General features: G+C 33.3%; 1 protein-coding gene across 13 annotated transcripts in view; it reads left to right on the top strand.

Annotated features, from left to right (window-relative positions):
- The window catches only part of LOC138709419 (lactosylceramide 4-alpha-galactosyltransferase-like), a 227,267-nt gene extending 201,357 nt beyond the window's left edge, over positions 1–25,910 (top strand). For 7 of the 13 annotated variants that reach the window (XM_069840160.1, XM_069840159.1, XM_069840164.1 and 4 more), the window contains 2 exons: positions 16,370–16,448; positions 24,677–25,910. In XM_069840160.1, coding sequence (XP_069696261.1) covers positions 24,681–25,673 — 993 coding nt within the window. In that variant the 5' untranslated portion in view covers positions 16,370–16,448; positions 24,677–24,680 and the 3' untranslated portion in view covers positions 25,674–25,910. The other 6 variants (XM_069840169.1, XM_069840166.1, XM_069840170.1 and 3 more) reach the window with 4 other exon arrangements.
- Positions 25,911–26,225: the final 315 nt, after the last annotated feature.

Raw genomic sequence — 26,225 nt, 5'->3', positions numbered from 1 at the left:
TACAAAGATGTAGTTATTTAAATAATACGACTAGTAAGAGCAGTGATCGATAAGATTAGTCACTATGACTGCGAAAGAGGGCAGACGATGTGTAACTGTTTTGTATATGAACGTACCTGTACCTGTGTTGTGACGTCACATATAGGCTACTTCGAATAAGGCAACCTCATTACATACTCATAGGTAGCTGAATTACGAAGCCTATTTATAAGCTATGGATCTGTGCACATTTCTCATTATGGAAAATTTTTAAACCCTGAACTGCGTTCCTATGCGGTACGCCACATCCTATCGCAATAATGGACACCAAGGAATTTCATGATACGACAGAGGGCGAGCTGCTTAGCTCTTGATAACCTTCATTATCCGAAAGTCCATTAAGACTAATTAGTCAAGGCCCTTCTGGGAATACTTGGAGCGCTGTCTTCATTAATGCTTTCAACGACAGTTGCTTCCTTTATTAGCTTATGGATTACTCATAACATGAACCCTACAGCAATGATGTAGAGCACCGAAGAGTTGCAAACGCACGTGTATAGGTCTCGCAAGTAAGGATTACCGACGGAAGGAATGCGAATCAAACGCTGCAATAAGGAAGAGCGGGCGAGATTACTTGAATGATATTCAAGAGTACAGTCGGAAGAAAAATGACATCGATAGAATCAGTCTTGCGTTGTGACAGTTACCATTATGACTTTAGTTTGTTCCATTGCATGTGAATACGTGTCTTGTATCGCACGGTATTATTATTTCATTCCTAACCACATTTTGCGCGTTTAATTAGCTTCGAATTTTTCTCTTGCTACGTTCTTTATTTTCACAGCGATGTCCTCATGTGTTCATCTTCTTGGAAGAGGCAGTACTTCCATCGGCACGCACCTCTTCCCCCTCGGCGTGCCTACATACACACGTCAAAACAGACAGCAACGCCATCATTGGTTTTCGGTAATCGTTTCTTGCGCGAGCTATAACAGTGAATTCACAGTCGGGCGAAGATGCCTGACTTTTTCTTTGATTGAAAATTAAAGATACTGTTTATTTAGTTTTGAATTTCATATTGAAATACCAAAGTCTGGAAGGTATTTTGAAACTATATTTTCCGGTACAAAACAGAAAACATTAATTACCTTGTTTATAGATACAGGTTTTCTTCTTGCCTGCACTGTAGGCATCTTTCCCCGATAGTCGGGTAAGATGGCAAATGCAATTAACACATTTACTGATATATGTATTTTACCTGAACTTGGTTTGATACATGTATATAACAAAATTGACTTAATCTATAGTTCATGGATACTTTTCCACTCGTTGTATTGCATTGTATTGTATTTATTAACATTCCATGGTATTCATACATTGCTTTACAGCTAGAATATGGAACAAGTCAAAAAACTTAATACTATTATAAAGTCTTAATTTATAGTCACAGTCTAGATGAAATACTGTATATACAGACGAGATTTACAATATAGTGTACTAGTACAACACGAAGTTTTAGTATCAATTTCATGAAGTGTTATTGAATGTCATGAATTCACCTACAGAATAGAAGGCGTGAGAAATTAGGTACTTCTTCAATTTTGCCCTAAATAATTTTATGTTTTGAGTTTCATTTTTTATATCGATAGGGAGGCTATTAAAAATTTTTATTGCCATATAACGCACTCCTTTTTGATAGCACGATAGACTTGCCGATGGAGTATGAAAGTCATTTTTTGACGTGTATTTATGCTATGAACTGTTGAATTAGTTACAAAGTTTTCACGATTACATACGAGGAAGATTATTAATGAAAATATATACTGACAAGCCATGGGCATTATTTGTAGTTTTTTGAAAATAGTCCTACACGATTCCCTAGATTTGGCACCTACTATTATTCTAATTACTCTTTTTTTGCAATAGAAATATATTGTTACTATCTATGGAATTTCCCCAGAATATTATTCCAAAACTCATTACCGAGTGGAAGTATGCAAAGTATATTGTTTTTAAGGTATTGATATTTACTATCTTTTGCATAGATCTAATAGCAAAACATGCTGAATTTAGTTTGGGGGTATCACTACTTAGCAACACAGTCATTGCACATATTTTATTGCCGTGTGCAAGACTCGTGAAATCACTTCTTGCACACAATGAATTCAATCCAGTACATTTTTTTGTCATCAGTCTTTTTTTAGGCGGCGTTTAAGGGTACGGTAAGGAATCCCGTATGCTTGCGATGCTCTAAAACAGTTCATGCCCTCTGTTATAACTTGTTCCATCGCAAGTTGAAGACTGTCCTCAATCCACTGACTTCTTTCAGAGGATCTTACGTAATATTTACACATTCCCTGCAATAAAACAAAAAATATAACTCTTGCAACAAATTGTCATCTTACCCCGAAAAAAGTGATCATCTTCCCCAAGTATCGGGGTAAGATGCCTAGTGCTGTGACGCAACCTAAAATGGCGGAACAAGGTCGTTTGTTGTTAACAATACAAACTTTAAAACCTTTACTATAATTTACAATTCATTTTAATATATCAATATGCCTGGTAAATTATTAATAAGTATTTAATGAATTTCAATCTTAAGGCATATAAACTTGCAAATGTTTACTATAATATTCATTACAAAAGTTTGACAGTTATTACGAATTCAAGGATGTATTAAAATTTTAACATAACTTTGCAATTATTTTATAGCAGAAAAATAAGCTTTTCTTCTTCTACAACAAGAACACGTGACAAAATGAGTTAGCTTCCACTCTACAGACATTCAACTGTCTCAGTGATCATGAAGACATGCGCGTGGCGTTCTCTCTTGGAAGAATGTGAAACTAGAAAGAAATAAGCATCTTCTCTCGATAATCATGTCCCCCCCCCCCGATTCACTCTATATGTTGTTATAAAGTAGAGATGGGAACGATGTATCGGTTTTTACGAAATACCGATATTTTCGTTTCGATATACCGATATCGAAACTTTGATTTAATATATCGGTTTTCTCATAAATTTATCGATTTTTTTGTGGAATTATTATCATCATCAGTAACAACAAAATCCACACTACACAACTTCGATAATTCCTGAGAGATGGCGCTACTGAAGGTGGACAGTTACATAATTGTGCAACCTCACTCAATACTTTGTTCTAATTGGCTGGACTGGAATTCGAATTCAAACTGTTTAATATGCAGTACCAAATTCAAAATACAGCGTGTGCGAACGTGAGACAGACGGAAGGTTTATCTACTATTGTTTTAATATTGTTATTAATGTTCTCCAAGGCAGGAGAGCAACTCCCACCCAGAAAGGGAATCATCTGACCTCAAAACGGGTATCAAAACTTTTATTTCTATGTTCTGAAATTGAAAGAGAAACAAGAATTTAATACCGATGTGACATTTTGTTTAAGTCTGTGATTTCTATGCACAATCTAGTGCTGACATTCTGTTTTCTTATTATATCTTTTAGTGCATAAAAATTCTATCCCTACAATCATCACCATTGTTGCTTGGAATGTTGGAGAGTAACAATAACTTGCAATGGGAGCTACTATAGAAGGATTGTATCAAATCAACTGTGAAGTTTGTTAAAAGGTCTTGTAACATTCTAAGTACGGTTTACTTACATTTAAAAATAATTACGAGTTCTGTTTATTTACATTTAAAAATGATTACGTTATTAGGTAGAAAAGAGCATTATATCTGTATTCTGGAATGAATCCTAGGGCCTATATAAAATTAAAATAATTGAATCGTGTTCCAGTATCAAATACACAACCATGTAGAGTTCACTTAACTCTTTACCACCATATCATTTAAGTTCCCTTGGCTCCACTATTATTTTGATTTAGGTTAGGACCTACATCATATGGTATTGAAAATATATTGTTTATTGTTGCAATTTTACATTTATGCTTTTGACTATTATGATGTTAATTTCAATGGTAAAAAAGACTGTTATGACGTTAATTTCAATGGTAAAAAAGAATGTTACAATTTAAGTAGGCTAATTTTATTGTAATTCAGTAAATGTACGCCTGAAAATGCAATTTGCTTATGGAATAGCGATATATCGATAATTGTTCGATATATCGATATATTTCCTGCGATATATATCGTTTATCGAAATTAGGTTTGCAATATATTACAATATCAATATATCGGTATTTAATTTATTTCCTCCATCACTATTATAAAGGTTTGGATTATTATAATGTCTGGAATGACATATCAAAGATTGAACTGTAAACTTCCTTTAGACAATAAAGATTATAATAGTATTACATATTCGCAATTTTTCACTTCCTATTGTTTTTATTATTAAACATTTCGAATTTTATTTGTATTTTGTATGGTTTGTGCTATTTTTGGTTGCGTATTGTTAAATTGTCTGCTTTATATGAATCCTTACGAAAGCCTGATGTTTGTGTTATTAAATATGCTGTTGTAAATTTACAGGATTATTGATCGAACATATCCTCAAGATACGTAGTTTAGAAAAGACTGTAGCAGATTACTTTTAAATATTAATTGTTTCTCCTGTTATTCTATCATTGGTTCTTTATCGCCTCGTCATGATCTCGTTGACTAATTAATTTATATTCAAAAGAATCGTTAAACAAACAGCGCGTAGTGAGCTTTGTCGTTAATACCGAATTTCATATTAACAGTATTGGCTTTTGCTCCGATGAGGCGAGTTTTTGACACATGTCATAGAAAGCTTGACTTTATAAAAGACCTGAGAACTTAAAAATGTAATGAATTATTAGCATTATCCAATCCATAATACTTCGAATAGCGCAATCCAAATTGAAGACTAATCGTAGTTCACAATGTTGACAAACTCTCACCAGAGTAATCGGCAATCGATAACAAACACTTTCTTGGGGGTGTCTTGATCAAAGCGGTTGCTTGGATGGTTTCGTTGTTTAAAATCGCTTTCTCCTTATATCCTCATTCTAAAGCCCAATTGTATAAAACTCCCTGACTAAAGATCAACTTTGATCGAAGATCGAAAAGTGAACCGAGTTCAGACACTTCTTCTATTGTATAAAACTTTTCTGCGATCAAATTACCTTGGTTCAAATGCAATCTAAGTTCACGTGAAAAGGATTTGGCAACATCGCATAAACAGGTGAAATACGTGATGCGTGGACCATGTTATACAGGTTTGTTCAGTGTTACCAATCTATCGACTTTAACTTTTTTTCAACAACAATTTCTTTTAACTTTTATATTGCTTAAATAGGGATTTAGTGACCTTTTTAGCACCCCATAGTGACAAAATTTAATCTTTCTTTGTTGATAATGAGAAATCTAGCGACTTTACAGCTACTTTTTGGCGACTTTTCGTATTACACTCTGCTGGAGACACTGTTTTTTTTTTTGTGCAATGTAAATAATGGCGGACAATAAGAAGAAGGTTGACTGTTCTCCAAATTGTTATCATGTTATGGTGTTTGATACTGCTAAACATAATAAAGCTTTATAAAACGACAATTTTCGTTTAGTAATACAGTTAATTGAACATTTATGAATGTACCTATCATATCCATTAATAATTAATGGTTGTTATAAACATAATATAATTATAGGTTATGTTATTTGATACTGCTGAACACGATAGAGCCTTATAAAATATAAGAATGTTTGTGTATTAAGGCAAGAAATTGAAAGAAACATATATAAATGTACCTAACATATCTATTAATATTAATAATAATGGATATTTTATTTCCAAAATCTGTCACTCGTATATTTCAAACAGAAAAGAAATAACTGAACTTGGATCATCTAACTTAATAGGAGAAATTTCTTTAGTCAAAGTTGACTTTAGTTTGAGACAAATTAATCTCAGATTAGACTTTATACAACACAAAATTCCAAGTTCAGCTGAAACAAGGATCAATTTAACCTCTGGTCTAAGATTAAATGGTTTATACAATCGGGCCTGTCGCGTCCAGAAAATAGTTTCAATCGACTGGTAATGTAAAGGATTAAAATGCAATATATTTCTGTTATCACAGGATTACACATCTTGTCAGCTTCTTGTACGTGTTCTTTTATCTATCTGTGTTCTATTATTGTTTTTAAAACTTTCTTCATTTACAATCTTCTGTGATGGGGAAAAATATTAAATCACTGGATGCAGGATTGTAGCGATGATATTATTGAATCTACATATAATGCCATGAGGATAGCCGTTCGAAGACTTGTAGGCCAGCAATGTAATTCAGGCGATACCGGGTTTGCTTACTGATCCGGAACTTCGTTCGGGCGTGGATTCCATTTCCACTGGGCTGATTACCGGGTTGCGATTTTGCGAGGTTTTCCCTAACTGTTGCTATAACTAAAATAAGACTTCGTTTGCGACACTAGCAGAAGATTACTTCGATTGGAGATACAAAAATTGTGTCATAGCACGTTAAATATCGCAATGTGAACTCTAATATATGAAAAATAACCCAGAGATGTATAATCTATTCATTCATTCATAGTACGATGAAAGAGTCTACGTGCTGATGCTTTATCCACTAAGCCACACCGGATACAACTCCGACGCCGGTTAGAAGCGTCTCAGATTAAGCTCCAACTCTTGGGTTCCCTCTAGTGGCCGCCATCTGCACTACGTCATAGATGTCTATGAACGCAGGACCGAAGTCCACACATGTGCTGAGGTGCACTCGATATGAGTGACTAGTTGGCCGGGATCCGACGGAATAAGCGCCGTCTTAAATCACGAAGTGATTTACGCATATCATATATATTATTTTACTGTACCGAAGTACATATGATATTTCCATGCAGATATTCTGCGTCATCATACGATGAAAGAGTAATGGAACGGAGAAAAATTCTCTCCGGCGCCGGGATTTGAACCCAGGTTTTCAGCTCTACGTGCTGATGCTTTATCCACTAAGCCACACCGGATACAACTCCGACGCCGGTTAGAATCGTCTCAGATTAAGCTCCAACTCTTGGGTTCCCTCTAGTGGCCGCCCTCTGCATTACGTCATAGATGTCTACACATGTGCTGAGGTGCACTCGATATGAGTGACTAGTTGGCCGGGATCCGACGGAATAAGCGCCGTCTTTCATCGTATGATGACGCAGAATATCTGCATGGAAATATCATATGTACTTCGGTACATTAAATAATATATAATATAATATATTCATTCATAGTGTTCTGCCCAGGTCTTTCAATGCAAACCAGCTTTCTCCAATCTTTCCTACTTTCTACCTTCTTATTTGTCTCCTCATATCATCCATGTATCTATCTTAATATCGTCTGTCATCTGTTTTCTTCTGCTCCGAACTCTTCTCCCGTTCACCATTCCTTCCAGTGCATCATTCAGTAGGCAATTTCTTTTCAACCAATGACCCAATCAATTAATTTTCCTCTTTCTGATCAGCTTCAACATCATTCTTTCCATTCTTCTCCATATCCACATTTCAGATGCTTCTATTCGCTCTTCTTTAGATCTAATAATGTTTAGTGGATTTTTGTAATTCATTGGTAACTTTAGTATCTATGGCTATTAGTGATTTCTGGTTGTGCTACGAGATAGCATTATATGTCAACAATATTATGATGTTGAAATTTGTGTTCAGGTTTCTACTTAGCGACAGTCCTGTATTGTAATGATTAGTGATGAGGGCACTTTTCATGTTTCTGGGTATGTACAGTAGTGGCAAAGAAACCGGACCGACCCTTGTAGCTGATTTCAGAGTCACAGATTCCAAATTTTGCTACTCCCAAAACACATCCATCTTGTATAATTAATTGTAACAATGAAATTTATTGCATTTGTTCGATTGTTACCGTCTTTTGTTTCCTTCAGTGCCTCAAACTTACAGACGAAAAAGCTTTGAGAGATTTATTTTCATCTGGCATCATTATTACATTTCTACCTCTATTCGGCAAAGATAACTGCGTATTTTTACATTAAATATCAGTACATGCCTCTGACTTCACTATCCATATTGAAATTACCACAGTTTGACACAATACACAGCACAGGATTCTTTTGTATCAACTACAAGGGTCGGTCCGGTTTTTTGCAACTACTGTACACCCTTTGATATGGAAATTGGTCGCTGTTCAGAGACTAAGTCCCACCTCGGAATAGCTCGGGAATCATCGTGAGCGCCGTGTTTACACGCATGCGTTTTACTTAGAGATTCCAAGCCAGGTCTTTGTAGAAAGAAGAAAGAGCTCTATCCCTAAGCCATGAAGGCTTCACAGGGAATATTCGTTTCGTGACATATAGGTACGTCGCTGCTACGACTTGACTTCATCCTCGGACCTCGACGCTTAATATTTCTCCTTGTGAATCTCGCTTTAACCCGAACGACACAGATAAATTCACGCTGCAGGACCATTTTCCGTGCTAAGCTATAAATTGTCATAAAGTGAGGATATGGCCTCATGAAATTCCAGGTGTCATTGTTGAACATGAGAGCAATAGCCCAAAAATTAATATGTAGTAGTAGTAGTAGTAGTAGTAGTAGTAGTAGTAGTAGTAGTAGTAGTAGATTTATTTTGCCTGGCAGAGTTAAGGCCATGAGGCCTTCTCTTCCACTCAACCAGGTTTCAATAATATACATGAAATACAAAATTAGATTACAAAACAACACAAAAGAAAATACCTTAGAAATTACATAAAATATACTAGAAAATTACAATAATCAAGATCAGTTACATAATATAAAATTACAAATAGTCAAGATCGGTTACATAATATATAAAATAAAGTAGAAAATTACACATAATCAAAATCAGTTACATAACATAAGGGGAATATACACACACACACACACACACACACACACACACACACACACACACACACACACACACACACACACACACACACACACACACACACACAAACACACAATTTATAAGACCTAAAATGCTCGAGATAATTTCGACGATTAATTCACTTGAGATATATTATACAGTTAATATACTAATAGGAGAATGCATGTGGATTACAAGACATAAAATGTTGATTAGCAAAGTCGTACTAAATGGCATACAAATACAAATGATTAAGTAATATATCAAGATAATAAAAAAAGAAAAAAAGAAGAGGAAGATAGAGGAGAAAAAAATAACAACTTGGTCATTTAAGACTATTTAGAAACTTCCGCAAGAGTCTAGTTCTGTTCATTAAAAAGATTTCTAAGTAGAGTGTACTTAAAAGATTTTAGACTCCGACTGCTCCTGATTTCCTGTGACAAGGAATTCCAGGAACAAGCTGTGTGTGTTGTGAAGGAAGCAGAGTAGAGAGATGTTTGATGGAATGGAATTGATAGAACAAGGTTATGCTGTGAACGTGTATCACGGTTGAGGTGAGAAGCTAAAAGTGTGAAGCGAGGAACTAGGTAAATAGGTGTGGAATTATATGTGGTGTGCTCTGGTCGTTTCTTTACAGAATCCATTGTAACTTCGAATGAATATTACTTCCACATGTTGGGACTGTTTGCATAATCCCAAATCCTCAATGCAATATAACCTTCCAGTAGATAGTGTCCATCTATATTTTTTTTTTGGACCAAACTCTTACGGAATTTTACTTATGAGGTTATATTAAACAAAGGGTGTACAGCGTACAACATTAACCATTTGAAAGAACGAATCAGAGAAGCTACCACATTCATCACTCCTGATATTCCTGGCCGTGTATGATAAGAATTGCAGCGTCACTTAGACGTCTGCCGGATTACCACAGGAGTCCACATCGAACTTAGTGGATACACAGTAAAAACTTGGGGAGTTTTTCTTTCATTTAGTGACTTTTCTGCATCTCTATCGTGTTTCGTTACAATTATAAGACCATTTAAAACTCCACCATGACTTTACGGTTAACACAGCGCACATAGTTCACACAGTTATTGCTTCCCTTTAGTATGCCCTTGATTAAAGACAGCTTTAAAACACTCAAGCGAATCGATTTGTACTAATATTACCTGCAGTTAGTAAACACTTCGCGAAGACAACGTTTCCCAAACTATTGTCCGAGCATCACGAGTGATCAAGAAGTATCGTGTTAGACCACAATGAAAACTGTCATTTACCAGAAATGTTTATATGAATAATAGATTGAAATTAATGAACTTTTTAATAAAGTGACTCAAAGCATTTATGTGAGGTTTTTATAACGACTGATTTAGAAAAGTGTATTGTAACAGCTTAAGGTTGGTTCACAATAAACCGGAAACGAGAATCGGAACGAAAACGAAAACGGTAAAATTGTTAAAATGTGTACATTTAAATGTGAGCATTCACAATTAACGAAAAGTTTGCCAGAGCTCGAGATCGGGAACGGAGAGTTGGCCAAGTTTCAACTTTGGCGTTCACGTTTCCGATCACAGCCCACTAGATTCATTCTATTGCTATCTAAAAGCTATTTTGTCGTATATTTTGTAGCAAGAAGACCGTGACATAACCTATGCATTATTTTGTTCTGTGCTGTGCATCATGGAGCAAGTTAAATTAACCGATTTGTATAATTAATTATTATTTCATCATTGGAAAGTGTAGTTTCTCTAGATGGACATAATGCTATAATGTTATCACAGTAACTTCTGAGTGAATCGAGGACAGGTAAGATTAAAATACATTCTTATGCACCGAAAACTTGATAGGCTATTCTGTATATTCGTTTCCTGTATTTCCTAAACTAATTTTTATGACCAAATGAGTGGTCTCTGGATCAAAATGATCGCATTTTAATTTTTTAATTAAATTTAAATTAAGTAACATAATAAACGATTTATCCTTCTATCAAACACGAATGTTCCCTGGATCAAATATCCTATTTTAATTATATAATTACTTTATATTTATTTCTAATGGGTGCAGCGGAGCGCACGGGTACGGCTAGTTATTAATAAGAAAAAGAAATTGATTGTTTTAGTAATGAAGGGAAAGATGTTATAGAATCAAGAAATTAATATACAGTAGAACCCCAATTATCCGTCTCCCTATTAACCGATTGACGGATTATTCTACTGTCTTTCTCGTTTTTTTTTTGTGCTACAGAAATATATAAAGTATTGTACATTATTAGCATTTTATTTTTTTCTAGAGAAGGCTGTTACAAGACTTTACCTTTACACAGTATGGTCAATTGTTTGTGTTGTCTGTTGTCGTACTATATAACTTCTACATTAACAGTAGCGGACGGTGGGTTTGAAAGTTGAGGAGGCCAAAACGTGAATAATGAGAATATAAAAATATAAGGCCTGTAACGTACCTCATTACCAAGCGCAGAATTGATAGATTTTAAGAAATTAAAATTAGGTTTTCCAATTTATGTTTTAGGATTTTAAATCTTATGTTTAGGAATTTATATGATTTTACGGGGGAAAAATAAAAATAAACAACATACTGTTAATATATTACAACGGCTTGGTAAAGATTGCTAGTCTTTGGGACACTAAGTCCTAACCTACGAATTAGGTCTTTTTAGGTCATATTACATTTAAGAATGTTACTCTTTGCTACATAAAACGAACAAGAAAAGCAATATTTCGAGAGTACCGGTAACGAGATAGCAACAAAATTGATTCGAACCTAAGAATCCGGGGCTTGCTCATTACTATTACATAGGCCTAGTATAATTTTACAGCAAATTAACTCGACGATCCTCTTTCTTCGCAAACCGATCAAATAGGTCACAACATACTGAATAACTGCTACTAGAAGAAGCTATAGACAAATCTGAATTTGTCGATGTATTTAAAATACTGTAGAAGTAAATACATCTCGTAACACAACAGAATAAAATAACAAGAACACACGCAAACAAGAGAAAATCTAACAACATAAATGAAAACTTTTACGCAGGGAGAGAAAACTAACAACACGTGACTCAATTTTCTAAAACCAAGAAGAGAGAAAGAGAGAGAGCTTCCCAAAACAGCCGAAACCGGCAGTACAGTTGTCAGCGGTGGGTAGGACGTCTCCAAATCGGCTCCCTCCGCGCGTTCTAGTCAAGTTTAAACACTCTTCTAACCAGCTATCTTATTGGTTGAACTGCTGTTATCATGGTTACCGGGGAGTAGCGTCATGTAGCCGACTCCTCTCTCCCCCTCTCGCATAGAAACTGCAGGCTGCTAGATATCGACTATACAGGTTACAGCGCTATCTGTTATTTTTCAGTACTAATTATTTTTACTATCTACAGTATAGCGAGCGACCATCACCAACTGAATGTGGTCGACTTTGCGTAACTTACATCTTAGTCGTAGTGAATAGTAAAATTAATATAAAAGGAAAAATGTTCGTCATTTGCTGTAACTTGTCGGTGATCTTAATTCAGCTGAAATTATTACTGCCATATTGTATTCTGGTAAAATATTAGGGGAGGCTCGGCCTCCCTTGCCTCCCCTGAGAATCCGCTGCTGTATTTAAATGTCTTCTTGGAGTATCAAAATAAATCGTGTTATTCTAAGGATAAAAAGTGCAAATAACTGAGTGGTTTGGAGAATGAGAATGAGAATACGAAATTGGAGTCACAACTGTGTGCAATTTAATAAAAATCGAAGATAAATTTTATAATGTATGTAAATCTACAACACGAGGTCTCCACTATTCCTGTCTTACCACAGACAGCTATTACAAGAGTTTCCTTGGCCAAGAACTTTCCAAAGTTAAATTAGTGAATTTATGATCCACTACCTAGCGTGTTAAATACAAGACTATGGAGGAAATTACGTAAGTATAAGCAATATTCACTAAATTTACGAAAATATTTTATGATACGGATTATCCTATTTTTTCGTTTAACCGTTCAGCCTACCTACCCCCTTTATTACCATGGATAACAGACAAAATTTGAATGGACCATAGTTGTGTTCCAGGACCATAGTTATGGAAAATGACGGTACTGCTTTATGGTAGCGGGAGAGATTAAAATGTTGCATTTAATAAAAAGTTCGTGTGGTGTTGTGTAGTAAACCATTATTGCTTATTTTTTAGACGTACAATAAAAAATGGACCAATATTGTCAATATTGTTAAATAAAATGAAAATTTATCATAAAGTTCTATTAATGGGATTGAAAGTTTGTATTTGCTGTTTGTTTTATGTAAACAACGGTCCCCCGTTGCATTAGAAGAGAGCATCTGTTTTATACCGGTATGTCTGTATCCGCTTGAGCTGTACTGTGTACTTGTAAACTCCCTCTTCCCCATCCAGCAACGTTGCCAAACGCCTAATATTGTAAACTTTAATAATTAATTAAATATTGCAATTAGGAAAAAAATTATGAGGACATTTTTTCTTATGACATGAACAATCATCAGTTAAAATAATGACACTTATAACTTATATATAAATTACAGCCTTATATTACAATAATAAGAATGACGTCATTCTTCATCATTGCTTATAAACTGATTTTCAATGACAAGCGCCAAACTTTTTCTCTAGAACACTTAGAGAGGGTTTTAGTAATTTATATTGCGAAGTCAACTATGGTTTGAACAGATAAAACAATTTTTGTGGAGTTTTAAATACATTTCGGTGTATACATATACAGTATTTGTACCTTTTACAAAGTTAAATCTTTTATAGAAACACAGTTTGGACACTCAAGTACTACTTCTTTCAGTTTACAACTCTATGTATAGGTCTAATATTGGTTTATTTGCCTTTGTCAATAAATTTGTAATTTGTTAACATTGTACACTGGCGTTCAAAGATACCTGACCCTACTAATCGATAGAGTGATCGATAATTTGTTGGTGTAAGTATGGCTTCTAGTTATTACTTCTACGAATAGATGGCGAAGATAATAGTCATTGTTGCCAAACGTACATAAAATACCCGCATTATAGAATTCAATATTTCATACCTCTGTTCTGATTGTAAAACAACACTGAGTTGATATTGTCAATTATGAGAATAATAATTTCTGCATACTATACTCGAACATCATCGCTTTCCCCGACACTTGTTTTAATCGCCACAATAATGGTGTCACCTATTGAGAACTAGCGGAATTATTTCAAAGTTTATCAGTTTGTTATGTCTTTGGTTGTCCTATCCCGTGGTTAGAAAGTTCGCTTACACGATCACAAAGTCTTATGTCAGATATCTTTGAACGTCAGTGTACTAATTTTTTTAATATCTGTAGTATTTTCTTCTATAGCCTACTTTTGAAGCTATTTTATGTTTCGTAAAACCTAAATGAGTTACTGAAGGAACTTATTTTAGGCACCTAAAACAGATTTTTAGAACCTAATAATTACGATAATGTTACCGATGCATTGATACTATAGCTATGCTAATAACATTAACGATGGAATCATCATTACACTAATACATTTACAATAACGAAGATCTAAATAGTGGAAAATGTATTAGTATTAGTATTTATTTATTTAACCTGGTAGAGATAAGGCCGTCAGGCCTTCTCTGCCCCTCTACCAGGGGATTACAACTATAATATGAAGAATAAAATTACAATTAATATTAAATTTACAATTACAATTACAATAAAAATTAAAGTAAAAGTTTACCTGATTAATGAAAGCTAGACTTTTTATCATAAAAGTTAAGAACAAAGAATATTTTTGTATTTACTGAATTACAAATTAAACCTATAATAACAAAATTCTATAGTGATGAAATTACCGGATATTGAAATATTTTGTGATAGATTAATAATAATAATAATAATAATAATAATAATAATAATAATAATAATAATAATGATTTATTTAACCTGGCAGAGTTAAGGCCATACGGCCTTCTCTAACACTTAACCAGGAGTAAAGACTGCGTTGCAAAAACACTACAAATTAACAAATTTACAATTTTACACACAAAACTGAATAAGATAATAATAATAATAAAAAATAAACAACAAATAAGAAGAAATCAGACATAATATATAACATACAGAAAGAAAGAAAAAAGCATAATAATATGTGAACAGCAGGTCAAAATAAATGAGGCATACAAAAAAAAGACAATTATTCATAATAATAATAATAATAATAATAAAGAAGAATAGTAATAATGATAATAATAATAATACTAATAGTAGTAATAAAATAGTGCAGTACAAAGTATACAGTGAATACAATATTTCTAAGTACACACAATAAGGAAAATTAAGATTATATATAGCTCAACTTATCACATTAGAGATATAACATTATCGGAAAATATGAAAACAAAAATATAAAATAAGTTGAATATCATTAGAACATAAAAAAAATGTGAATACGTGGAAACATGCAATACAACACTTGTCATAATAGTAAGTTAGTTTGGCAACTCGTCATAAGATAATTTTCTAACTTGGATTTGAAAGAATTCAATGTTCGGCAGCCCTTGACTTCAGGCGGCAGAGAGTTCCAGTGACGAGAGGTAGCAACAGTGAAGGATGAGGAATACAGAGACGATGCGTGAAGTGGAATTTCTAGCGTGTTATCGCGTTGTGCTCGAGTATTAATATTATGATAGCGAGAGAGAGTATGAAATCGAGCGAATAAATAATAGGGGGATGAAGAGTGCATAATTCGATATAAGAGAAAAAGTGAGTGCAGATTTCTCCTCTCATGTAACCTAAGCCATGATAACTTCTTGAAAGAAGGTGAGATATGATCATAGTATCGAACATTACAAATGAAGCGGACGCACGCGTTATGAACACGCTGTAGTTTCTGAGCGGAATCAATCCTGAGATCACTGAACAAAACGTCGCAATAATCGAAGTGAGGTAGAATGAGTGTCTGTACCAGCGTCTGTTTTAATTTAGATGGATAATGATACAATCTTTTTAGTGAATGGAGAATAGAGAACTATTTACAAGAAACCATGTCTGAACGATTCTCAATTACTGACCAAGTGCCTAGTAAGTTTGCGTTTGAATTCAATTTTATTTCGACAGTCCCTGATGCTAGCAGGTAACGAATTCCAGAGTCTTGGCAGGGCTATTGTGAAAGAGATGAGTATGAGGAGTAATGCTAAAGAAAATCCACTGCTAAAAGTTGTCAAGTTTGTACAGTTAATTCTGAAGCTACATGTATCACACAGTTGTGATATCAGATGACCTCTGATACGGTTTATTATAATTCATTAGTTTATTTTATTACCATCTTCATAAATCTCATCGTAATTATGTATAGAAATCAAGCATTAATAATAAAACAGACTGATGTATTTCGTAATTGAATATATATCTAATCATAATGAATAACTGAGAGTACCAAATACTTTTTCCTTTCACCAGAGTTAAGTTTCACGTTGCCACTTCTATATCTCCTGAATTCATACACCATATCGTTTGCGTTATCTAACCAGCGTTATCTATCTTTCACACGTTTACAATGATTTCATTTTTTTCCAGTGATCAGTCCAACCCAATATGGAGCCGGGATCTTGAGAGTTACTGTCTTCTCGTTTTTCTTTCGGACTGGATTATTCAGGTACATTACACAGTGTAAAACACAAAACATTCTACTTGTATTTCATGAGTGTAAAATATAATGTTACGTAAGTGTCACGTCACATAATTGATAACGTATTATCAATTACTTATCATGAAATTCGAACGAAACTCGTGATGTGTACTTCAGTTTTAATGCAGAGGTAAGTTTATCACTATAGTTTCTCTTTCATAGGTGTTCTATTCATTAGTTTTATAAAATCATCTTCAAGAATTCAGGTGTTAGATCCGCTTCGATACTGCAACTTCGTAGGTTTACAAGCAAAACTCATTAAGTAAAAAATGTTACTTCTGAGAAAAAGGCGTATATAATATACATAATGTATGCGTATAAATTTAGAATTGGAAAATGAAATACGCTTAAAAAGAAACAACTTATTAAAAATTATAACATTTTGAGGATTCAGTCTTGTTAGAAGAAAAACACCTTTTTCTCAGAAACCAACGTCTTGTTATCTCCATTTTGTTCTAGGCCTGCCTATGTTTATTATACATTCTACGTTTCATACGTCTAGGCTACAAGTCATCTAAAAAATCGCACTCCTATTAGGCCTACTTCAATTTCTACTTTTACCCTCGAGGACCATCGATTTTGTTTCTGAGCCAAGTAGGATGGAAAAAAAACTATTATTATTATTATTATTATTATTATTATTATTATTATTATTATTATTATTATTATTATTATTAACTTTGTTAGGAGAAAATCCACAAACGATTAGGAAAATTACGAGAATTTTGCTTGAAACAAGTAAAGAGATAGGTTTAAAAGTAAATCCCGAAAAGACAAACTATATGATTATGTCTCGTGACGAGAATATTGTACGAAATCGAAATATAAAAATTGGAAATTTAGCCTTTGAAGAGGTGGAAAAATTCAAATACCTGGGAGCAACAGTAACAAATATAAATGATACTCAGAAGGAAATTAAACACAGAATAAATATGGGAAATGCCTGTTTTTATTCGGTTGAGAAGCTTTTATCATCCATTCTGCTGTCAAAAAAATCTGAAAGTTAGAATTTATAAAACAATTATATTACCGGTTGTTCTTTATAGTTGTGAAACTTGGACTCTCGCTTTGAGAGAGGAACATAGGTTAGGGTGTTTGAGAATAAGGTGCTTAGAAAAATATTTGCGGCTAAGAGGGATGAAGTTATAGGAGAATGGGGAAAGTTACACAACACAGAACTGCACGCATTGTATTCTTCACCTGACATAATTAGGAACATTAAATCCAGACGTTTGAGATGGCCAGGGCATGTAGCACGTATGGGCGAATCCCGAAATGCATATAGAGTGTTAGTTGGGAGGCCGGAGGGAAAAAGATCTTTAGGGAGGCCGACACGTAGATGGGATGATAATATTAAAATGAATTTGAGGGAGGTGGGATGTGATGATGGAGACTGGATTAATCTTGCTCAGGATAGGGACCAATGGCGGGCGGCAATGAACCTCCGGGTTCCTTAAAAGCCAGTAAGTAAGTTATTAACTTAATATTTTTATTTTCTCTTGTCTTGTTCTCAAAAAATCCTTTTAACTTTTCTGTATAACTTATTATGTTTTGAAACTATCGAAATTAAAAATATGCGTCTCTATTCTTTCCATATGAGAATTTTACATTCCAGATACTTGAAATTCGCCGATTTTGAAATCTTATTTTTGTAAAGTTTCGACTTATTAATGTTTACACCTTTGATTATATTCTGGGCTGCTTACACAAACACAGAAACGTTCTTGCAGTAAGAATAACCTATACAGCTTATATCGATAAATTATTGATTTTATTTTTTTTCCTGCAAAATAGAGTCAACTAAATGTTATTTTATAAACCCACAGATGAATATTACATCTTATTTTATTTTTTTATTTACTGATTACGCACGTTACCGATTTTCTAGTGCAAAATTTAGTAGATATTTTCTCCGGAGATATTCTGTTTCTTCACAGTGGGCTAAGATGTGTTCCATGTATCCTTTTCCACACATAATGGATAGATTGCGGTCTCCTCATTCGATGACAATTTTATAACCCTTCCATGCCTCAAATCTTAGCCACGCCAGACTCGCTGTACTATCTTTGGTACAAAAATTTATGTAGTCATCCTTTCCCCCATTAAGCATTAGGTCTGACTGTAAATGTAGTGAGGATTTTTTACATTATGTGTATGACTGAAACATGGATGAGAGCTAGTGATAAGGTACAGTTTACCAACCATTGTAAGGGAAGAGAGGGCGTTGGCCGGGAGGGATTAGTATGTTCTATAAAACGCATGATTGGATAGAGGTTAAAGAAATTAATATTAATTTAGAAGTTGTAATATGTGCTAGTATAAGGAGTGGCGCTATACTAACGATAATTATTTGCTTAATATTTTGTTATTATGTTGGGTAAAACTGTGTTTAATCAAAATTGTTAATACGCTTCTGCAATATCACAATGTTTTGTTTGACACTTCTTGTAATGAGAAAATAAATTCGTTCAAATTTACTATACATAATATTAAAATGATTACATTATAAATTTGTTGTACTTATTAATTTAATTCTCTTTTAATCGGGTACAGACAGTATTCAGTCATGATAATGAAGTAATTGTATTGTATTGTATTTATTAACATTCCGTGATATTCATACATTGCTTCACAGCCAGAATATGGAACAAGTAAAAAAACTTAATCTATACTAATAATAAATCTGTAGCCGAAAATTTTCTGGTAATTTTCGATTTTCCAAAAATAATTGGTCCTAACATATATAATTAGCCACCCTGAAACCGAAAATCGCTTTTTTGAAATTTTTGTTTGTATGTCTCTCTGTCTGTCTGTATGTTTGTTACTTTTCATGCGATAATAGCTGAACGGATATCGATGAAAATTGTAATATAAATTAAGTTCGTTGTAACTTAGATTTTAGGCTATATGGCATTCAAAATATATTATTTAAAAGGGGGGTTATAAGGGGACCTGAATTAAATAAATCGAAATATCTCTCGTATTATTGATTTCTGTGAAAAATGTTACATAACAAAAGTTTCTTTAAAACTCATTTCGATAAGTTTTATTCTTTGAAAAATTTTGATAGGACTGATATTTAATGAGATAAATGAGTTTTGAAATTAAAATAACTGCCATCTAAGGCCGTGTAACGAAATAAAAAACAAATGACTTGGTCTATAAGGGGCCTTGGACAACAACAATCGAAAGCTATGAAAGATAGCCTACAGAGAATGTTTCTGTGTTTTTATGAAGTAATATCGGAAGCTAAATTAACCGATTTGTATAATTAATTATTATTTCACCATTGGAAAGTGTAGTTTCTCTAGATGGACATAATACTATAATGCTATTACAGTAACTTCTGATATAATAATGCAGTATAATATAATATAATATAATATAATATAATATAATATAATATAATATAATATAATATAATATAATATAATATAATATAATATAATATAATATAATATAATATAACATAATATAATATATTTGAAGGGTTCAGAACCATAGTGGGCCAAGCACCATTTACTGAATACGTAGAAAACAACAAGGGTTAAAATTAAGTTTATTACCATAATTCAATGGAAACATATAGCAAGTAAAATAAAGTATACACATTAAATCTAAATGATGTCAATGTTCATTAAACTATGGTTGCATGTAATAACAATTAAGAAACATGTTAAAGGAATTGTCATTGCACCAAATGAGTGCTTTCTGGACCAAAATGATCGCATTTTAATTATTTAAATACAATTTAAATTAAGTAACATATTAAACGATTTATCCTTCTATCAAACACGAATGTTCGCTGGATCAAACGTCCTATTTTAATTATGTAATTACTTTATATTTATTTCTAACGGGTACAGCGGAGCGCACGGGTACGGCTAGTACTATTATAAAGTCTTAATTTATAGTCACAGTCTAGGTGAAATATATACAGAAGAGATTTACAATATAGTCTACTAGTACAACACATAGTTTTAGTATCAATTTCATGAAACATTATTGTATGTCATGAATTCACCTACAGAATAGAAGGCGTTAGAAATTAGGTACTTATTTAATTTGGCCCTAAATAATCTTATGTTTTGAGTTTCATTTTTTATATCGATAGGGAGGCTATTAAAAATTTTTACTGCCATATAACGCACTCCTTTTTGATAGCATGATAGACTTGCCGATGGAGTATGAAAGTAATTTTTTTGACGTGTATTTATGCTATGAACTGTTGAATTAGTTACAAAGTTTTCACAATTACTTAAGAGGAAGATTATTAATGAAAGGATATATTGACAAGCCATGGGCATTATTTGTAGTTCTTTTTTAAATAGTCCTACAAGATTCCCTAGATTTGGCACCTACTATTATTCTAATTACTCTTTTTTGTAATAGGAATATACTGTTACTATCTGTGGAATTTCCCCAGAATATTATTCCAAAACTCATTACCGAGTGGAAGTATGCAAAGTATATTGTTTTAAGGTATTGATATTTACTATCTTTTGCATAGATCTAATAGCAAAACAAGCTGAATTTAGTTTGGGGGTAATTCTTTAATATGATTTTTCCAATTTAACACATTATCGATTTTTAAGCCAAGAAATTTGGTTGTTGTTGTTGTTGTTTCTAATAGGGATCTATTGTTAATTATTGGGCTAGAAATTTGCGAGGTTGAATTTGGACAGGATTTAAATTGAATTATGTTAGTTTTGTTACAATTTAATACTGTGGGGGGGAAAAATGTGAGTTGCAGAGAAAAATACCTCGATGGGATCAGCCACACAAGCACTTTTTCTACAAAATTGTCACATGATACTTCTTTCAGATACCTCATTCTTTTGCATAAATCCCATTGGCTAAGTTAGACCAAATGTATTTTACTTATTCATTATCGTTTGTTATTATATTTAGAGAATGCAAGCTAAGGCTGTCAACAGTAAAGTTCAGTGACGAAGACCAAGAAACTCGAAGATTCCTTGACACAACAGTTTTATATGTAAACAAATCATGTATTCTTAAGTACTATCGGTTTCAAGAACACTTGCACCTGACTGAAATAAATATTTGGACGATGCAAATGCAAAGGTATGCGTAATTATTTTCAGGGTGCAGTGAAGGGTAGACACTATTTTATCTTTTTTCAATTTTACCACCAAAAATAATTTGGTTTATGAACAATGTTTGCGCTCTTTCATTTCATTATTCGAATTATAGGTGACCTAAATATTAATTGAATCGATTTTTTTAGAAACCCAAGCCATGAAATACAAAATTTTGGGGAAACACAAAAAACTATTTAAAATAAATGCATGAATTAACCGTTTCTGACAATTATGGGTGCACAAGGTCATAGAGACCGTGGAGAAACAAAAAAGCCAAGCAATCCTCTTCCTAATAACAGCTGGCCAAGGAACTGGCAGGTGCTGTACTCTGTCGGTAAAGAACGAAACTATTTCTGAGGATACCAAATGAAATCATCGGGCAAATCATATGAGTCAGAGATTACAGAAATGTTAGTGATTCCAAATGGAATCATTCGAGCGGAAAGGGTTAAGAATTAGAACATTTGAAATCGAAATTGTTGGTAAAAACATAATGAATATTTTTGTATGCAGAAGAATATTTTAAAAATAGAATATGACTCAATATTCATGTTTGAAAATGTTTGACTTATGGGGTTGCTCAAAATCTGGTAAAGATTTAACAAACCGAGCTAATCTTTCAAAGGCGAGCTAAAGTTTTTCTGTTTATATTGTATTTTATGTTAAAATTACTAGCAAAATAAATAAATAAGTAAATAAATAAATAAATAAATACATCTTCATAATTTTTGCTTCAAGTGAATAAATTTTACTCTAACCTGTATGAAATGTTACTAAGGACATAAATAATAAAGTTCTGCATGAAATAATCTAATACAATAATACATTACAAAAAAGACAACAACATTATTCTAACACATCCAAAATTCAGAAACAAAATAATTAATTTACGAGAGACAACAGCTTAGGCTATAATTTTGTTCATTCTGTGTCAGCCTTGTCACTGACTTATGGGCCTTCTCCACGAAACCTAATTTTCAAGCGCACATGTCAAACAGAAACACCGTTTTAATTGTGCTATTTTTATACAAAATAGTATATCTATCCCTATAGAACAGGAATTAGCAATAAACTCAATTTTATTAAAATTTGACTTACGGGGATTCTGAAAAATCGAGTCAATTATTTTAATAGGCCGTATGCTAACCTGACCGTCACGTAGTTACATTTAAATGCAGTTTCCAGGGTATGAATTTTTTTACATTTTTCAATCTAAGACATAATATTTCTCAAAAACTAAGTGATTAAGTAAAAAATTGATCGGGATAAAATCACACCATAATCTTTTGGCATGGTTCTTAATAATGTTCACAATTTCACTGTAATTTTATATTGTTTCTTAGCTGTTTTATTATTTTCAAGAATTTTAACTTGAAAATCTAGAAAAAGCGCCGCTAACACATTAATGGCATTGAAGTTCTGTCACCAAACTTTCCATAAAAAATTTCCATCCCAAATGTTACAAAATTCTAATTCTACTGATAAAATTAAAAGTGCTTTAAGATACCGGTACTAAATTTGATTTTTGAAGTGCGAAATTTGCTAAAAATCCACCATCTCTAATTTGTATTATTAATCTGCCACGACGTATTCAGTTATTTACTATAATTTTATAGATTGCAACTCTTGAATTGTTGTAGTATTCGAATTATGAAAATAGAAAGCTTGAATTCTGTTAAAGGTTTAAGTTAATACATTACATACACACCTGAGTCTGTTATTTTTATTCATATTCGGATACTAGATTTATTATGAATCTACATTATACACTCTAATGTTCTTATCAATAAAAACTCTTATACAGACGTTTAACTATCTTATACTTACACAAAGAATAGCCCGTTTATAAGTCGTGTGTAAATTCCTTACAAATAATCATTACATACGTCGTGTATAACAGTATAACTGTTACACAGCTACGTCATAATTTCGTCATTACTTCAATACAATAGGTAATAGCACAGTCTAGTACAGCCACGAAGCTCAATACGTAGGGAATATGCATCCATTGCTAGTTGCTAGCCATTAGGAACGCTACTATCGCTTCATCACAGATTCCTTCCCTAGCAGACGAAAAAATGTATTATACTTTCTTTATCGTGTTATTTTTTTAAAATTAACACATTCCGTCCATTATTTAAATATTAAATACAGGTTTATTTGTTATTTTCATGAAGTACACGTATGTTTTATAAACTCACCTTGCTGGATCTTTCGGAAGAAGGATAACTCTGGCTGATTACCTAATTTGTTTTCTTACGAGATTTTTCACAACTATAAGGCGAATGGCTGATAATCCCATGGCAAATACTCGGTCTCATCTCGCTATCACCAATTCCATCGACGTTAAATCGACGGGCCAGTTCAAAAGGAAAACAACTCAAAATTTAAAGTTTTGAAAAATCTGCATTTTAAAGCTTAATATTGCTGTGAAAATCCAAGGATCATTGAAATTGCTGAAAAGTCTGGTAATTATGTTTTACATATACTATAAGTTTCAAATTAGAGTATGTTAATTGGATTTTCACCGCAATATGGAGCTTTAAAATGTAGTTTCCTCAAAACTTTAAATTTTGAATTGTTTTTCTTTTTAACTGGCCCGTCGAAATAACCTCGTAGCTGATATAGTGTCATTAAATAACCAACTAAAATAAACAGGTAGGTTACTCTTCCAGGCCTCGAGCGAAATAACTCTCGGAATGCAACCTGTTAGTAGCTGAAAACCCAAGAAATTAAATCTGACACAGTTACAACCTCAAGCATCTTGCTTTTTGGGTGTGATCTAGTTACATTCTATTTATACAATAAATTGTAATGTGTAGGCTATTATATTATGAGATTGTTAATCAATTACGAATTTTGAAGAATATTCATATACGAGTATTACAATAAAATTTGTAAAATATTTGTTATTGTATGTAATTTTTGCTTGCAATAAAATCTTTGTAATCTTTTGTAAAATTAAAAAAAAATAATCTTAAAAAAATCTTCTTCACATACTTCCTGTTTTGCTACATTGTAAGATGTATAAATTTCATGATAACTCACCCTGAACGTTACACTAACAGCCAACGTATTTGCTCTCTGTTTCAGGCGGATGAGGAGTGGTATGGCATCCGTGTTGCAGTGGAAGGTGCACCGCCTGATCAACGTGCCTCGCCTTATAGTCCTCGTTGTAGTCATAATTTCTCTTTTTCTCCTGTTACGATCGTCGGAAATTGATTATGGCGTTCTTCCATACAGACAAGAACTGTTTAACACAGTTGCGAACAGTGCTTTTCAGGGCTTCAACAATGAAACAGGTTCAGAAGATGGAGAATACATCGTTCCAAACATCGTCCATTTCTTGTTCCTCGGTATTACTGAACCAAGTTTTGTAGACACTGTTTGTGTATTGGCAGCATTTAAGAATCACCGTCCAGATAAGATATATTTTCATACTGACGTAGAAAAATTTGAGGGTTATAACTGGGAAAAACTGAAAGGAACGCCCGATTTAAATATCGAAATCAATAAAGTGACCTTGCCAGATGAAATATTTGGCCAGAAATTTAGTTCAAAATATCATCGGTGGCATGCAAGTGATGTTTTACGAATATTAATTCTTATGAAATATGGAGGAATATTCTTGGATAATGATTCCTTCGTGGTGAGAAACTTGGACGAATTTCGTAAGTTTGAGATGGTTTTAGGCTGGCCTGAAGGACAGTATTTGGGAACTCAAGTGCTTGTAGCGCACAAAGACGCTAGGTTTTTGCGCCTTTGGCTTGAAACTTACAGACAATATTATCCTAATAGATGGTATTTTAATGCAGGTGAAAAACCCACAAAGGAGATTCTCTGGTTCAGACCTGACCTAGTGCACAGAGTGAAGACCTTGTTTGGAGTTCACGATCTCGCCGATCAGCTCTATCGGGTTGAAGGGTGGAAGGAATGGCGTAAATACTATGCAATACATTTGCTGATCAGGCATCGCTATTATCGAGACCACTTCTGGAACTTTATTTGGTGGCCAACTCTACACGAAAACAATATTCAAGATTATCCGAAAACATTTGGAGAAATGGCGAGGGACGTATACTTCGATTGAACAAACGGAATGTTTTGTCGGTGTTCAACTCCAGTATTATATTTCACGTACTTGTAAAGTGTAAAACATATGAACTTTGAAGAACTACAGTGATTAGTTAATTGTGTCTAGTCATGTGTATAGTATTTATTGTTCACTATACACAGTTACACTGTCAACCATAATTGAATGTAATTATTAAATGTTGATTTATTGTGTAATTTAATAATTGAATGAATGCTTGATTTTCTTCTGATAGCATTGAAGAATATTGCAGGTGGTTACCATTTCAGACAAATCAACATTAAAGGAATAGTCTTGTTTGATACGCTATATGCCATCTCATGCACCCAAGGAAAAATATATGTATGTATAATCTTTTCGCTGTAAGAAAAATCCTAATGTAAACAATAGCACGTGACTGAAGTGAGGCTTCATTGGCCGCTGTTTGGCACCATAGATTCTCAGTACGTGTTCACACCTACTGTTGTACATTCTGTTTCATGTTAAACATTTCCCATTACTCTTCAACCAGGCCTAACCTCACTACTATGCATTCGTTTGCTTAGGAAA

Source organism: Periplaneta americana, chromosome 11 (assembly GCF_040183065.1).
Source record: "Periplaneta americana isolate PAMFEO1 chromosome 11, P.americana_PAMFEO1_priV1, whole genome shotgun sequence".
Taxonomy (NCBI): domain Eukaryota; kingdom Metazoa; phylum Arthropoda; class Insecta; order Blattodea; family Blattidae; genus Periplaneta; species Periplaneta americana.
This window is presented reverse-complemented; position numbering and strand designations above follow the sequence as displayed.